At 41.2% G+C, this 17,226-nt stretch overlaps 1 protein-coding gene across 1 annotated transcript in view; it reads right to left on the reverse strand.

Moving 5' to 3' along the window:
* Positions 1–17,226, reverse strand: part of LOC128714578 (lachesin) — a 55,372-nt gene that overhangs the window by 25,531 nt on the left and 12,615 nt on the right. The window contains exons 3-4 of the mRNA XM_053809454.1: positions 7,767–7,952; positions 1,765–1,865 (exon numbers count right to left, since the gene is read on the reverse strand). Coding sequence (XP_053665429.1) covers positions 1,765–1,865; positions 7,767–7,952 — 287 coding nt within the window. The remainder of the gene's footprint in view (positions 1–1,764; positions 1,866–7,766; positions 7,953–17,226) is intronic.

Consider the following 17,226-nt stretch of genomic DNA (forward strand, 5'->3'; position numbering starts at 1 on the left):
ATGAGTACTTGATAAATTTAATATTGATTTATGCATCCCATTTTAGTTAAACTCATTAGGTGTAAAAGAACATGACGAAAAGGGAAAAAACTAACAGAAACAATGAATCCATCGGATTTCCATCAAAAAATCATATCAAATTTAAACAAAACTAGCATTCAAAAATGCCTAACAACCTGCAATGGACCTGCAGTTGTCGTTGAGCTTTAGACGCATGCATTTTGACAGCTACGTCAAGACTAAACCGGGAGAGTATTGGTGTTTAACATAAGCGAAAACAGAGAATGTGGTTTTAATTCATTTTTATTATGTGAAATGTGAATTATTTTGTGTTGTACCTGTAGACAGTAGGTGAAAGAGTCAATTGCAACTGCTACGAGCTCAAAAAATGGTAAGTTTATTGGACTACCGGTTCCAAATACCTGTATCTGTAGCCGGCGTAAGTGCAGGGACAACATTTCTTTAATGTTTTTCATATACCTTTCTCGTTTCAGGAAGTGTATAAATAATGAAAATAGTGTAATTGTGATTTTACGCGAAATATATTACAAATAAATAAAAGTGTGATATTCTTGTTTACATTAATGATGACATTTTGCGGGAGCGGAAAAGAAGGATGGAAAAAGAAGGAGAAATGGGTAGAGGGGGGCCACTTCGTCTGAAATTATTTCGCACTAATACACTCAAGAGCTCTCAAAGTCACTCAAAACCACTCAAAGTGTTCATGTCCCTTAACAAAAATAGTGTTGTTAAGGGGTTTCTTAAGGATCTTCTTAAGGGAGTTTTTAGCCGCGGGGAACTTGTATCGATCGATCGTGGTACACTGTAAAAAAAACATGAAAACAATACAAACTGTTCTGGGTAGAATAGTTTTCATTTCAGTTTTTTACCTTTACAGTTACATTTACAGACGTTGGTCATTGTCATTAAGAATTTTAAATAAAAGTTTTTGCAAAACGTAAATCTGCAACCTGGCGTCTCCATCAAGCGAAGATGGTGATGATGATAAAATAAAATATCTTTCAACCACACGTCCTATACGTCCTATACGATTGAAGCAGTGATTAGCCAACCGCCGAGTAGATAGGATAGAATAAATCACAATTACACTTCACTCTTTTCCTATGCCTTTTACGTTCATTTTTCCCCGTTTCTCACTTTGTGCATCAATATTTTTCGTCAGTCGCTGAGAATTTCTACCAATCGTGTCTTACTGTTAACAGCTCGTGATCGTGTTAATGACGATCGATCGATTCGGATAAATGTCCCTAACCTGACCGACCTTATCGTTTCGCCCCTTTACGCCCCGCTGTCTGCTGTCATCGTTGTAACAACGTGTCGACCGCTGTTTATAAACAACATGAATGAATTGAAAATAAAATTAAATTTCTAAACTTTAATCGATTTTTTGCAAATTGTAGTTTCACAAAAATGATTCCTTGTAGCAATACGGCCTGGCCGTTCTTATTGAATAAAAAAAAACACTCCTTGTGTCGTTGTTTATGTCAAAATGCTATGTCCTTTACGAATCTGTACAGAATGATACAGCCCGATACATGGATTATTTGACAGGTACAGGCTAAAAGCTTAAGCTTTATAGCTTTTGGAATGATCTGCCCCAATGTTTATAATAAGAAGCTTACTACCAATGGGTGATGGGTAATAGCTTAGGGGGATTTCGCTATATTATTGATATTAGTTATTTAACAGATACAAAATGAATTTTGTAAATAAAAATTAAAAAAAAAAACAATGTTAGCTTACCTGCATGTTAGCTTCACTGAACTTCCTTCTGGAACTATAACGTCAGACGAAGTATCTTCTGAGATGAAGTCCGGTGGAATAACTACATCTAGATATCCAATCTGATGTACGTGTAAGATTCGATTTTATATAATAATGTTAGGGTTGTGTTTAGGTGATAGTACAGGACCATAAAAGAAGTTTTGAGGTTGGAAATAAATTAATAAAACAAAATCATTAGTAAACAGAAAATATCTTGGTAATTATTATAAAACAACTGTTTGAGTCGAAAGAACAGTTCTTCAAATATATGGACGATTGATCCTCAATTTATCGAAAAGCTCCTATTACTATTGTTTCAAAAGTATTAAATACACATGGCATCGCATTGTTGTTGTATGACAACTTTTCTTTAACACAGTTCCATATAACTTGTTGTTGTTTTGCCAATCATGCATAACGACTAGCTGTGATTAAAACTACTCTATCTCTCTCTTTCTCTTTCTCTCGCTCTCTCTCTCTATCTCTCTTTCGCTCTCTCTCTCTCTCTCTCTCTCTCTCTCTCTAACATTAAGGAGATAAGATGATGTAAGTGGTAAAGACGCCGTCTTCCACACGATACAACCGGTAATATATCTCATTTGGATTTTTTTCTTGTAGCAAGAACTGTTCACAGCGCACTCTGCATTTTAGGGTCATTACAGGGTATGGCAATAGATAAGAAGTGGCGTGCCCAACTTATTGAATTGCGTGCACATTTTAGTGAATGCCTAATCGGACGGACTGGCCGAGTACACCTGGGATAAGGAGAACTTTTACTGTTTGGTGAAGGAAATGTCTTCAAATGAATGTGAATTATATCTTAGATTAAGCTACCTTTAGTTACAAGCTGTACGCAGAATATAAGAATGTATAAGCAGAACGCCGTATCGAATCATGGCACAAATGACTAATATGTTCCGAGTCCTTAGGTATGGGACGTTGATGACGGCCGCCGTTTTCCTTGCTGGTCGTCCTTTAAGCGATGCGATTTAAGCGCATGCTGACGTTGAACCCCACTTCGTCCAAAGTGGTTAGGTGATTGTCCGAAATTTCATAAAACTGTGTAGCGTACAATTTCCGATCTGCGATTGTTGAAGTTGTGTTGCACCGCTCTGGAATCAGCTGCATTTTCAAGGAGTAATTGAAGACTTTTATTTCCCTCGCAATGGAAATAGTGGAAACTTGTATACCGTGTTCCTGCAATACTTTTTCTGGGAGTGTTTTCAGCGTCACCGTACAATAGCCGTTGATCCAGCTCCATAAATCCCTTATGGCTCGCTGCCACAGCACCTTCTGCCTGTTGCCACCACGTGAAGGTGGGCGACTTAGCGTTTGTCATTAAAGGCGATCGCAAGGAGTGGACCAGAGCCATGGCCGTAGAGGTTCACGCAGGACAAGATGGACGAGTACGACAAGCGATTGTTCGTAACGCACAATCGTACCGAAAAACAATTAAAGCGACCGACAGTATAGTTAGATGTTCTCGATGTAGAAGTTAGGGATGAAAAACACTAAGCACAAAACCCGAGTATGTTAAGCGCTAGACAACAAGACGAGTTGTTTACACTTCGCGAAAACCTGGAGTAAAAGGAAATCTGGTTGCACTATCTGACAAGGAACCAGTTCACGGGGTGGGGTGTTGCCACAGTTCATATAGCGAGCAAAAGTGTAAACAAGGACTGAGGAGTTGTCAGAGTAGTGACTTCTCAAGACGTTAGACTGTCTCTACACAGTTAGCGATTGTCGCAATTGTCGACTGCGACTTTGTCAAACTCTATACAAAAAAACAAACGTGAAATGTCGCGATGTGACGACCCATGTATGGAGTGAAGCTACTGGAAGAAATGATGGATAAATTACCTGCATCACGACAACGATACAGTCAAAAGTGCACAATGCCTACCATGAAAGAGTTCGGTGCTTTCATGTGAATATTAGTGGACGAGGCATGCGTAGTGACCAAATACAACCCATAAAAGTCTGCTGCAGATAAAACGGTACATCGTGCGAATGTGCACAGCTCTACTCTACATTCTGAAAACGTCGAACGTCTAGAGGCTGTCACTAGGATGAAAATCTGCAACAATTGTTTAGCTGATCATGGGAGCAAGTCTTGCAGATCGCGATATTCCTGTGCGTTCAGGGGTGTGGAGAACGACATCACAGCCTGCTGCATCAGAAGAAGGAAAATACAACAAAATAAGCCAAAACCGCACAGTGCCAGACGCATTAACACGTGGCGAAAACCACCCTGTTTCGCGTGGTGCCCGTAACCATCTACAGCGGGAAAAGGCGAGTCGACACACACGCATTTTTGGATGCAGGATCATCGGTGACTTTGATAGAGGCTTCACTAGCTGCGAGTCTGGAGGTCAAAGAAGAACCGGTGCCACTGGAGCTTAATTGGACGGCCAGCGTGAAGCGAATGGAAGATGCCTCTCAACGGATCAGCCTAGAGATCTCAGCACGTGGGGAAGAGCAGCGCTTTCATAGCGGCCGCTCATTCCGTAAAACAGCTAAGTTTCCCTCCCCAAACCGTTAAAACAAATACACTGATATGTTCTTATGACTACTTGCAGGATCTCCCATTCAACCAAAGCGAGGAAGGCGTTCCACAAATTCTCATCAGCCTGTAAAACGTGAACCTGACGAAGCCGTTGGATACTCGGTCGGGTCAGCTGGGACAGCCAATCGCCGTAAAAACGGTATTGGGCTGGGCGATTTACGGTCCCCATGGGACAACCAACCCTGTCCGTCAACCAGCGATATGCAGCGTGCACAACGTAGAACATTGCGCCGAGAGGGAAAGTGATGCACTGAACGAAATGCTTCGTCAGTACTGCACGTTAGAAGAAGCAGTCCTAACCAACTTCAGCGAATATTTGCCAGAACCGCGAGACGTAGTGCAGGCCAAACATCTTCTCGAAAGTACAACGGAGAAGCGTAACGGCCGTTTTACAACGGGACTGTTATGGAAATCGAATGACGTAGCTTTCCCTACCAGCCTTAAAGCAGGAGCGAAAACTAGAGCAAGACCAATAGCTGAAGAAAACAGTGCACGAGCAAATGCATATGTACATCGAGAGAGGCTATGCACACCGAGCAACAGAAGAAGAACTAGCAGCAGCTGACCCTAAACGAATCTGGTACTTCCCCCTAAACGTGGTTGGGCACCCTCATAAGCCCGATAAAAAAGACTAGTTTGGGATGCGGCAGCAAAAGTGCAGGGAATCTCTCTGAATTCGTGTTTGTTGAAAGAACCAGATCTGTTGGCAATGCTTCCTGGCGTATTGTGCGTGTTTAGGCAGCGAAAAATTACATTCGGAGGGAACATAGAGAAGAGCGATTTTTGTTTCGCTTCGACCAGAATAAAGATCCTGACGTATATCTGATGGACGTCGCTACATTTGGAGCAACGTTTTCCCCCTGCTCTGCCCAGTACGTCATGCACCGTAATGCCGACGAACACGCAAACCTATCCGGTCGCTGCCGACTACTAGACTACTAGACGACTACTTTGATAGCTGTGATACACGAGAAGAAGCAATCGACCAAGTAAAACAAGTGAAATTCATACACTTGCAAGCCGACTTCAACATGCGCAACTACGTGAGTAAAGACTCGTCCGTATTATTGTTGGCAAAAAATAATATACATTTCTATTTCTTACCTACAAAACTCGATATTTCACACAACATTAATGAGAAAAGTTTATTTTTAAATTTCAACTCTTTAAACGGGGTAATATATACCCAACTCCCAATTCGAGCGGCCGATTTGGGATTCACTAAATTGTGCACGCGATTTCATATCGAGTTCTTACGACACCGTAAAGTGTTTTATGTTTCACTATCGATCTCACCATTTATCTTATTCGCGAATTTGGATAATAAAGAAATCAGTCGCGATCACGTAGCGGTTACAAGACGTTTTTGTTCGTTGGACGTGTTTCATTATTCCATCAATGCACATAACTTAACTTAAATTATACCATCCGATCTATCATATCGCAACATCCTTAGAGCGCTTACACACTGGACAAACTTGACAGTTCGAGCGTTCGACGAACTTTACTGAAATGCAGATTTATCATTGAAATATAGATATCGCTGAGTTCTCTAAATGTTCGTGTGTGAACGAGACAAACAGACAGAGTTCACAAAGACAAACAGACAGTTCTAACAGAGAACGGTGCACGAGCTCTGTTTGGTACCAATTTAAACCGAATCCAATACATGATTTCTACTAGGCCCAATAAATTCTCAAATTGACGGTTGCACATGTAAAATAAATAATGAACATTATTTGCTGTGGAATCTTCATGCAGAATGAATCTTTGTAAAATAAAAAGAAAAAATATTGTTTACGTATTATTCCTATCCATACGGTTTTCATTCCAATACATTTTAATAGGTTGACGGTGCAGTGGCTCGCCTTTGTTTTGTTTTATTTTTATTTTTTGTTTACTTGGCTTTGTGCTTGTTACCTCTGAACAATCAATTTCTCATTTGTATTCGGTGAATTTTGTGTGGTTTGTAGCGATTGCGTATTTTTTTTACAAGAGCAATATTATATTTAAACTTGCTTGCTTGCTCGAATGAATCAAATTCAATTGTATCATATCCGACAGTAATTGTGTTGTGTCCACCGAAGGTTTGTTTACGTTAGAAAAACAGGTTTTTGAAAGCAGTTCGCGCCTATTTCACTAAAATGACCTCGACGAACTGGCGAACTGTCAAAATCGTCCAGTGTGTAAGCACTGTTACTAACTACGCCTGCCTACACGTAAAGTGTTGTGCGTACCAGGGCGAGGGCGAATTGTGGCTTAATGCCTACAACTACCTATAAATTTAAGATTATTATGAAATTCAAAAGTTTGTGCTCAACCATACTCGTTTCGTGATGGTCGGTGGTATTGAGCCATGAGGGCAAAAAATATCACAAAAGATATGGTTCGAGGACTAAAGTAGTAGCAAATATGGCATATTGGTCCGACGATCAAAAGTTGATTATGCGTAGAAAGAAAATGGTTGGCACAGCACGTATTTTTCATGAAATCGAGAAGTTAAGTGTCGCATACACAGCTTTACGGGCTTTTCTGGTCGGGGAATTTGGCAGGTTTGTGCGTGTCAGTGATGTGCATCGTCGGTTGGTTACTCGTACGAAAAGAGAGAACGAATCCGCATTACAGTACGTGTACGTGTACGCGATGCAACAAATCGCCAAACATTCGCCGTTAGCATTACCAACGATACTCGATCGCGTGCACAGTTCTACAAATCTAAAACTGTTGAATAACTGGAATTGTAAGGAGCAATTCATGCATATGGAGCCGACTTCTTTCCGGCTCCTGATGCGTCTGAGAGCCTTGGTGATCGGTGCGAAAGTGATCGGTGCGAAACCAACGACCGATATGATGTGAGAAAAAATTGTTGGTTAAGGACCGAAGATGTCGTCGACGGCATGAAGATGTATATCGTGGGATTTAAATTGATAGATCCTCCGGGGCGGAATGATGAAATAAAAAAAGCCGTGTGGAGAGAGTATGGGCGTTTGGAAACAAGAACGATAATCAGGAGAAATAGAGAGAGAGAGAGAGAGAGAGAGAGAGAGAGAGAGAGAGAGAGTATATCGGGTGATAAGCGAAGCGCGATTCTTTATGAAATCAGATTGATTTTTGAACTGGTCCTGAGTACACGAAATAAAGTGTTAAACATTCCAAATTTTTGCCTCAATTATCTCGTTAGACTTTTGCATATATCTTACAGTTAATTATACCAGCCCATATTTCTTAATGCTTATCAATCAATGATAAACTCTGATAGCCTGTGATTTGCCTATATTATGATCATAATTATGTTCTTCTTCTTTTCGATTCGTGTAGGAACTATACCATACAATGGCTGGGCATATTCATTCCTTCCTTAATTCTGTATCACCTCTCGACTTCTAAGAGTAACATTAGCCGGCAATTTACTTACCTGACTTTTCATGGGATCTGTATTTAGTTGGCACATATATCCTCCTCGATCTTCTTCGGTAACTGATTTGATGTGTAGGTTCCAAGTATTTTGATCAGCGTGAGAAACCGTAACCCTAGAGTTATGCGTGATAACGTGTTCGTGTATCGCTTGAATAGCTTTTGTGTCTGCTTTCAACCATCCAACCTGTAAATATAGGAAGATATTTGTTTCAAAGCACAGCATACTTTATTGGAGTGCGCTCTTTAATGATTATTTATTATATACTAGCTACAGTACTGGACAATACAAATTATACGCTCAACGTAAAAATGCTTTTTGGGGGGTATTTTCTTTATTTTTCAAATAAATACCATGATTTATTCGGAAGAATTCTAGTATATTAACTAAAGTTTTAAGTATTACAGAGAAAAATATTAAAAATAGCATTATATACATGTGAAAAAGAAAGGTGATAGCGTCACCTGTAAGCTATAAAAGCAGCGAGCGCGGGTAAGAAGGGGCAGTCGTTGTCCAGAGTCAAGAGAATAAACAACATCGAGCGAAAACTAGATTCCTGTGTGTGTTCTTTTTCCCCCTCCGTCTATACTTCTTACATTTGGTGTCAGAAGTGCGATAGCCAATTTTCCAGAAACGGTTATGTACCGAGAAGAGTTTTGTGCGGTATCGGTGCTGTGTGCGCTTGGTAGAGCTGTGTGCGTGTGTGTTATCAGCGCTGTGTGCGCGTGATTTAGCTGTGTGTAATTGAGCGCTGAACGCGCAGAATTGTCGTGTGCTGCGCTCGCGGGGTGAAACCGTTTGCGGTGTTATTGCTGTGTGCTAAGCAGTCAAAAAAGTGACAATGGAAAAATTAGTGGAAGAATTTACGCGCACAGGATTTGTGCGAAAGTGCGAAGACGCTGCATTGTAGAGATGAGAATAATCACTCTTTTCAATGATTTGAATCAGAGTCAAAGAGTGGATTTAAAGATTTGAAACCTTTACTCACTCTTTTGAGATTCATTAAAAAATATTACACTGTATTTATGTTTTTACCACTCTTTTGCGTTTATACTCACTCTCACTTCGTGTGCCGACTAGAGACTCACTCAGCAGTGAGTAAAAGTGTTTTATCACTCTTTGGATTATGATCATTCTGTAAGAGTGAGTATAAGAGTATTATCACTCTTTGGATTATAATCACTCTGTACGAGTGAGTAAAAGAGTATTATCACTCTTTTGGGATTTTATACACTGAGAATGAATGAGCAAACGAGTTTTATCATTTTCTTTGGATTTTATTCACCGTCCGCCAGGGGATTTCGGGTTAGTAAGAATGAGTAAAATGTGTTGTTTCTCTTGTTGGATTTTAAACATTAAGTAAAACAGGCAGAGAATAAAAGAAAGTGTTTTATTTTAGTGTTTATTATTCTTTTATTGAAAATGGTTTATTATAAAGAGAGGAAACAATTGGATGCAATGGGTAATTTAGAGGGACTGATGGAAAACAAGATTTTTTTTCGTTCATTTTGATACGGAAAACCGAGTGATAAAACACTTTTACTCACTCCTATTCATCAATCTCAACCCAAAACGGATAATAAAACATTGTCTCAATCTTTTACTCTCTCTCTGTTTTACTCAATGTTTACAATCCAACAAGAGAGACAATTTACTCACTTTACTCACTCTTTCTAACCCGACATCCCCTAACCGGGCAATGAATACAATCCAAAAAAAGTGATAAAACACGTTTGCTCACTTATCCTCAGTGTTTACAATCGAAAAAGAGTAATAATACACGTTTAGTGACTCTTACAGAGTGATTATAATCCAAAGAGTGATATACTCACTCTTACAGAATGATTATAATCCAAAGACTGATAAAACAGTTTTACTCACTCCTGAGTGAGTTTCTAGTCGGCACAGAGAGTAAGAGTGAGTATAAACGCAAAGGGTGGATGAAGGAGTCATAAAAACTCCTTGTGCTGATTCATACTCATTCACTCTGTCGAAGGTTTCAAATCACTCACTCACTCTTACTCATCGTGCACATCTCTACTGCATTGGCCGTAACGGGCACCAAGGAGGATCTGGCGGCACGCTTGATCGAGGCGCAAGCCAACGGACAGTTCGACATGAATACCCACGACAACGATGTTACAGGTGTGACTGATTTTGAAAATGCGGAGGCTTCTATGTCTGAAGTTGTGCCGAAATCCGTACCAAATAGTGCTGGAATCATGCAACCTTACTCGTTTCGTGATGTGGAAGATTCGATTGAAGCATATGGCAAGGACGTAAATCGCGACATCAAAGCTTGGTTCCGAGAATTCGAGGGAGTTGCCACCATGGCAAGGTGGACTGATGAACAAAAGTTCATTATGACGCGTAGGAAAATGGTCGGAGTAGCCCAAAGTTTTATACTGACTCTAAAAGATGTTGCGTCATATGCTGCCCTGCGTGCGGCATTGATTAAAGAGATTGGGCCTATCATCCGCGCGTGCGATGTACATCGGCGGCTCGTTACGCTGTATAAGAAGCAAAGCAAATCTGCATTAGAATATGTGTACGAAATGCAGCGAATAGCAAGCAAAGCCGAGATTGACGAAAGCAGCCTCGTGGAGTACATTGCGGATGGCATAACAGCTGAGGCTAGAACAAGAGCGACGCTATATAGAGCAAAAACGATCGTGGAACTTAAAGAAGAATTATAGTTCCTCGAACGAGCAGAAAAGAAAAATATAGCTTAAAGGAGTGTTGGACAAAAGGAACACACGAATATAGGTGACGTACGCAAGTGTTACAGTTGTGGCAAAATTGGACACGAAGCCCGAGATTGCTTCAAACAAATAAGGTGCTTTGCATGTGGTAGCTTTGGGCACGGTTCTCAGGATTGCTCAAAGGAATCTCGATCATTAGTTGACGGTCGCGCTACGGGCTCCAATACACGAGAAGGAACACGTGGAAAACGCTTCGATAGTGGTTGCCCGGGCCATGAGGCGAAAACGTGTGGTAACGCGTCGCGCGTGAAGTGTTGTGGGTGCGGTGCATTTGGGAACAAGGCAAGCGAGTGCACAAAAAGTCTTGAGGCAAGAGTTCCTTCGAATTTAGTCGTAGACGGAGAGGAACCAACGGTAAATATGTCAATCAGCAATTGTGCGTTGCATACTTTGTTTGACTCCGGGTGTTACTTTAATCTGATCACAGACACAGCTTTTCGCCGAATCGGAGCACCACCTGTAAAGAACATCGCTATTGAACTGCACGGCTTAGGAGGAAAGCGTTCCCGTGCCGAGGGTAGGATTTTTACGGATGTTTCGTTAAATAACCACACCTATCAGGCAGTGCCGTTTTTTATTGTACAGGACGGTACAATGAAGTACGAATGTATTGTTGGCAGAGAATTCCTGGTATTGTTCGACGCGGAGTTAACAAAGGATGGTGTAGGGCTAACTCCTCGGCATGTGGAGAAAGACAAAAACAACGTGGATGATGCGCTGCTCGCGGATGTGTTTCAACTGGAAAGTGATCAACTAATAACAGTTTCAGAGAAGTATCGCAACGCGATCGAGACAATGATACGCGAGTTCAACCAAAACAGTGTCAGTGGTTTTCAACAAGAAACGTGTCCAGTCAAGTTGGAGATAATACCTGACGGACAAATAATGCCTTTCCGACATCCACAAAGCCGGTTGTCATTTTCGGAATCCAAGCAGTGGATGATCAGGTAGACGAATGGTTGAAGAACGGCATTGTTAGACCATCTACATTAGAATATGCTAGCCGTGTTGTGGTGGTTAAGAAGAAAGACGGAACCAACCGAGTATGCATCGATTATCGGAAACAGTTTCGAGTTTGAAGCACTTGTTTGTATGCAATTTTGTTTGTTTTTCTAGCTACTTGATATTTTTTGTTTAAAATATATTTAATAAATTATGAGAAGATTTATAAAACATGTATTGGGTTACGTATTTGAAGTATTATACCCAAATCCATCCCTGCATATAAACAAGTGCTTCAAACTCAAACCAAAGTTTCACTGGGGGGTGTTACAGCGTTTCTCACCTGACATTGTAATATTGTTCCCATTTCTTGTAAAGTTCTTAGTTGAAATGACACACGTCACTAGATGACACTGCAAACGCTTTAGTTGTCATTGTAGGCCAAGAAGCTTTTTTGTAAAGCTACAGCATGAAATGGCATCTGTAGCCGATGACATAGCACGCGGGTTTTGGAGCCCTCGAGAAAGTGTGTAACTTACAGGTATAAACACAATCAGGAATATGACACAAGCTTGTTGGTTTGGACAATTTGAAAGCGAGTACCCCATACTGAATTACTGTGTTATTTCATCAAATTACTAAAAATTCAAGTCAATTAAAGTCAATTACAGCTCATACAAGTAAGTGTTTGATTGGAAATGTTTTGAATTGACCCGATTTCCTAGCTATATTTTCACTACATTACAGCCGTTCCGTTCGCTTTTGCTGTATTTTACCTCGTACCATTCTACATAGAACTTTCATAGAATTTGGTACAAGATACATGCAAGTAAGTATTACATGGAATGGATTCAGATATACGTTGAATTTTTAGATACACGTTTGTTCTTTTTTGCAGCAATGAGTTCGAACGAAGAAGAAACCGTGGCGGGTCCATCGCAACCGGCACACACTGCGCGGAAGACAACAAGCGATGACGACAGGCAGCGGATTGTATCTGCGTATTTAAGCGGATCGATACCAAAAGTCGTGAAAAGTTTGTGATTAATTGTGTGTCATTTCATCTGTTGATGAAGTACATAGATCGTAGGAGTTGCTGGTGACTGCAGTTTTTCGAAAAATATGCATTAGGATTTCACCATTAGGTTGTTATGCGATATTAGGATCGTATTGCGGTAGCAGAACTCATCTATTTTAATGACTCTGGTTGTAACAAAATTAGCGCATGTGAAATACAGGCTCTTAGCTGCGGCAATCCATTTAGAATAAATAAGCAAATAAATAACAGTTTCCTGAAGCATTTTTGATATTCTTTTACATTTAAATTCAGGTATGATTTTAATTTCAGTTGATTTGTGTTGTATCTTTGGTTACACTATACAATTTATGAAATAAAACAAAATGAATATACGATTTTACAAACAACGGTTAAAACTTTTCTTAGGACGGAGACCCTCAACGTCCGATCGTTGGTCTGCTGTTCAGCAATCTAATAGACCGTTCTCCTTGAGTGTGTCAACCGAACGCACACATCACCAGGTGGCAGTCCCTGTCACCTGTGAGTGGAGATTAAGTACGGTTTCCACTCCGACGTGCTTCATCCCGGTTGGCACACACTCTCATGTTGACATCCCCCCTTCTTAATACCGTTGGTACGCTGCCAGCCACTGCACAGGTCTTCGAACTTGCGAAGAACGGCGTGGAGGCGGTACTGGTGAAATCGTGGCAATACCTGCTGCTGGGGATGTTTGGGTAGACGCCTTTAGATCACCCTGATTGTTGGATAGGCTTCTTTGGCGCATTTGGTTTATGTGTTCGCATTTTCCTACCATCTTCTATCCTTACTTATTACATCACCTTTCCAACTCGCTGGGTGATTTCTCCTAAAACCCATGTCCATTTGTTCCTACGACACAGCTTTACATACACAGGATCTCGCTCTTTAAATTCTCTGCATTGGACCTTGGAGTTTATACATGGAACTGGTTTTATTTCGGGGGTTTCACTAACTCCATACACGTGCGTATTTTGCGTGAGAACATTACTTCTGCAGGTGTTTTATACTCTAGCAGCTTGCTTGGTGTGCTTCTCCTATGTTAATAAAAACATGTCGACTGCTTCCTTTACCGTACATCCGTTTTCCTTGAATTTGCTGAATGCTCTCTTAAACGTATCCACAAACCTCTCTACTTGTCCGTTCGACTGGGGGTGAAAAGGAGCCGTGCGTAGATGTTCTATGCCATTTGTGTTGCAGAAATCACCAAATTCTGCACTCGTAAATTCCGTTATCGCTAATCAGCACTGCAGGCATACCAAACCGCGCAAACATGTTGCATAATAAGCTAATCGTTGTCCCCAACGAAATGCTAGTTGTTTGGATTACTTCTGGCCACATCGAAAAGGAATCAACAGCCAAGAGAAAATACTCTCCATCTATCGGACCTGCAAAATCTCCATGCACCCTTTGCCACGGTGCGCTCCCTTCAGGCCATGGTACTGGTGAACTATGTGCTGGTGTTTTAGCTGCTAATGCGCATGAATGACACGATTTGACCAGCTCTTCTACTTCCTTGTCTAAACCAGGCCAATATACATAACTGCGGGCGAGCGGCTTCATCCTTTCCATTCCTTCATGCCCCCGATGTAGCTGTTTCAAACACTGATCCCTTTGCGATAAAGGAATTACTACTCTTTCTCCGAAAAGAATAGCATCACCGAACGTCGATAACGAATCACGTCTTGACCGGAAATTCTTCAGCTTCCTTACTAACACTGCCTACAATCGACCGTACGTCGTTCTCTATTGCCATACTCGCAATAACGACATCCTCTTCCGGTCTATTATGTCTTGCAATCAATCGAGATAGCACATCGGCATTTCCAAACTTCGATGTTCGAATGATCGCACTCCTGTAACATCTGTAGGGGGCGGCAATTTCGTTATGGCTATAATCTTTTCAGGATCTGGCCGAAATCCTTTCTCATCTATCAGATGACCCAGACACTTGATCTGTTCCTTGTTGAAACTACACTTGCTCTCTCGTATAGTGAAGCCATATTCTTCAAGCCTTCCTAAAACTGCATTTAGGTTTTGTGCATGAGTTGCCTCATCTTCCCCGCCTACAACAATGTCATCCATATATGCTGCTACTCCCACCAGTCCAGCCAACATCGTGTCCATAATCTGTTGGAAGGCACCTGGCGCTGCCTTCACTCCTGGTGGAAGTCTATTGTATCGATACAACCCTCGGTGCGTATTAACGGTTAGCAGCTAACGGTACTCTTCATTTACCTCTACCAGCAAGAAAGCGTCGGAGAGGTCAATCTGACTAAACAATGCGCACTTACTTAGACTGGCAAAGATCTCCTCTGGCAATGGCAGCGGATACTGATGAGGCATCAGCATGTTATTCAAACCCGTTGAATAATCGCCACAGATTCTTATGGTACCATTTGCTTTCCGTACCACTACAATTGGCGCTGCCCACTCCGAAAAATCCACCCTCGTGATGATACCTTCTTCCTCCAGCCTTTCCAGCTCACTTTCAACTTGCTGCAACACAGCATACGCCACTGGACGCTTCGGCCGAAACACAGGAGTCGCTCCTTTCTTCAGCTTAAGCAGAACATTCGCCTTTGTACAGGCGACAATATTCTTCCATTTGCTAAAAAGATTCTCAATTGGGTTGAGAAATGGAGAATATGGTGGCAAATATACCACACGGTCCTGCTCCTCGCCGATAGCTTCTCTAACTTAAACGCATTTATGGAAACGCACGTTGTCCATTATTAAAACCGATCTGTTTATCTGTTTTGAGCGGAGTTCTCGCTTTAGCTATACAACGTAATCTTTAAAAGATTGGCGGTTGATAGCTTGGTGATGCACCGAATAGTGTAATATTCCCTGCTTGTTCATGGCGCAGATTATTTAAATGTTTCGTGAACGAATATTTGGAACAACTACCGTTGCTGGAGCACTCTTCACAGATCGCCCTAAAGAAGTTCGCATGCTGACGTTGAACCCGACCTCGTCAACGAACACCATGCCACTATCCGGGTATTGATGAGATAGATCATATGAATTGGTTGGGTAATCTTTTCTTTCAGCAACGGTGTTTCCTGTATTCCGACGCTCAGGAATTAGATGCAGGCGTTTCATCGGGTAATTAAAACCCTTTATCTCTCTTCCGATTGTCGAAATACTTGCACGGATTTGGTACTGTCCGTAGATTTTGTCCGCCAACTTTTTAAGTGTGATAGTACAATCCTCATCTATCCACTTCTGCAAACTAACAACGGCTTCGGGGGACAACAATTTCGGATTATTCCCGCCACGTTTTTTTGCCTCAACTTGTGCCGTTTTCTTGTAAATTTGCAGGATGTTGTAGACCGTTGACAAATTTATTTCGAACATACGACTAATGACTTTTGGTGTCGATCCGCTTAAATACGCAGATACAATCCGCTGCACATTGCTGCTCATTGCTGCAAAAAAGAACATACGAGTATCTAAAAATTCAACGTATATCTGAATCAATTCCATGTAACATTCCATGTACTTACTTGCATGTATCTTGTACCAAATTCTATGAAAGTTCTATGTAGAATGGTACGAGGTGGAATACAGCAAAAGCGAATACGGAACGGCTGTAATGTAGTGAAAATATAGCTAGGAAATCGGGTCAATTCAAAACATTTCCAATCAAACACTTACTTGTATGAGCTGTAGGTAACAACAAGAACAACGGCAATGCACAAATTGACTTGAATTTTTAGTAATTTGATGAAATAACACAGTAATTCAGTATGGGGTACTCGCTTTCAAATTGTCCAAACCAACAAGCTTGTGTCATATTCCTGATTGCGTTTATACCTGTAAGTTACACACTTTCTCGAGGGCTCCAAAACCCGCGTGCTATGTCATCGGCTACAGATGCCATTTCATGCTGTAGCTTTACAAAAAAGCTTCTTGGCCTACAATGACAACTAAAGCGTTTGCAGTGTCATCTAGTGACGTGTGTCATTTCAACTAAGAACTTTACAAGAAACGGGAACAATATTACATTGTCAAGTGAGAAACGCTGTAAAGGCAAATTTATCGTAAGAATACCCAAGACATCCAACCCCAATGTAACCCTTGGCGAATCAAGAGGGATAGCATTACGAAGATTTGCTAACATCGAGCGACGACTGCAGCAGAATCCGTCAACGTACGAGCATTATAGGAAGTTTCTGAAAGAGTATGAAAGACTAGACCACATGGTACCACTTCCAGAACATGTAGAAGATTCCATACTGCATTGCTATCTACCACATCATCCTGTCGTGAAGGAATCAAGCAACAACAACGAGGGTAAGAGTCGTCTTCGACGCCTCCTGCAAAACTGAGTCACGATATTCACTTAACGACACGCTGCTAGGAACCTACAGCGCAGAACAATTTAGTTTCGATCATCATTCATTTCCGAACCCACTCTATTGCTCTTCGCGCTGAAATCGAAAAGATGTACCGACAAGTAGAAGTACATCATGAAGACCAATCGCTTCAGCGTATTATGTGGTGATAAATCCAAACCTATCCGCAGTTTCTCTGAAGACTGTTGCGTATGGCACTGCTTGTGCACGATTTCTGGCAACTCGGGCATTAAATATAATCGACAATGTTGTTTTAGAAAGCTACCCAGCAGTAGCGAATGCCATAAAAAATTATTTCTACGTAGATGATTTTCTATCTGGTGCCAATAATGTGCAAGAGG

Source organism: Anopheles marshallii, chromosome X (assembly GCF_943734725.1).
Source record: "Anopheles marshallii chromosome X, idAnoMarsDA_429_01, whole genome shotgun sequence".
Lineage (NCBI taxonomy): Eukaryota > Metazoa > Arthropoda > Insecta > Diptera > Culicidae > Anopheles > Anopheles marshallii.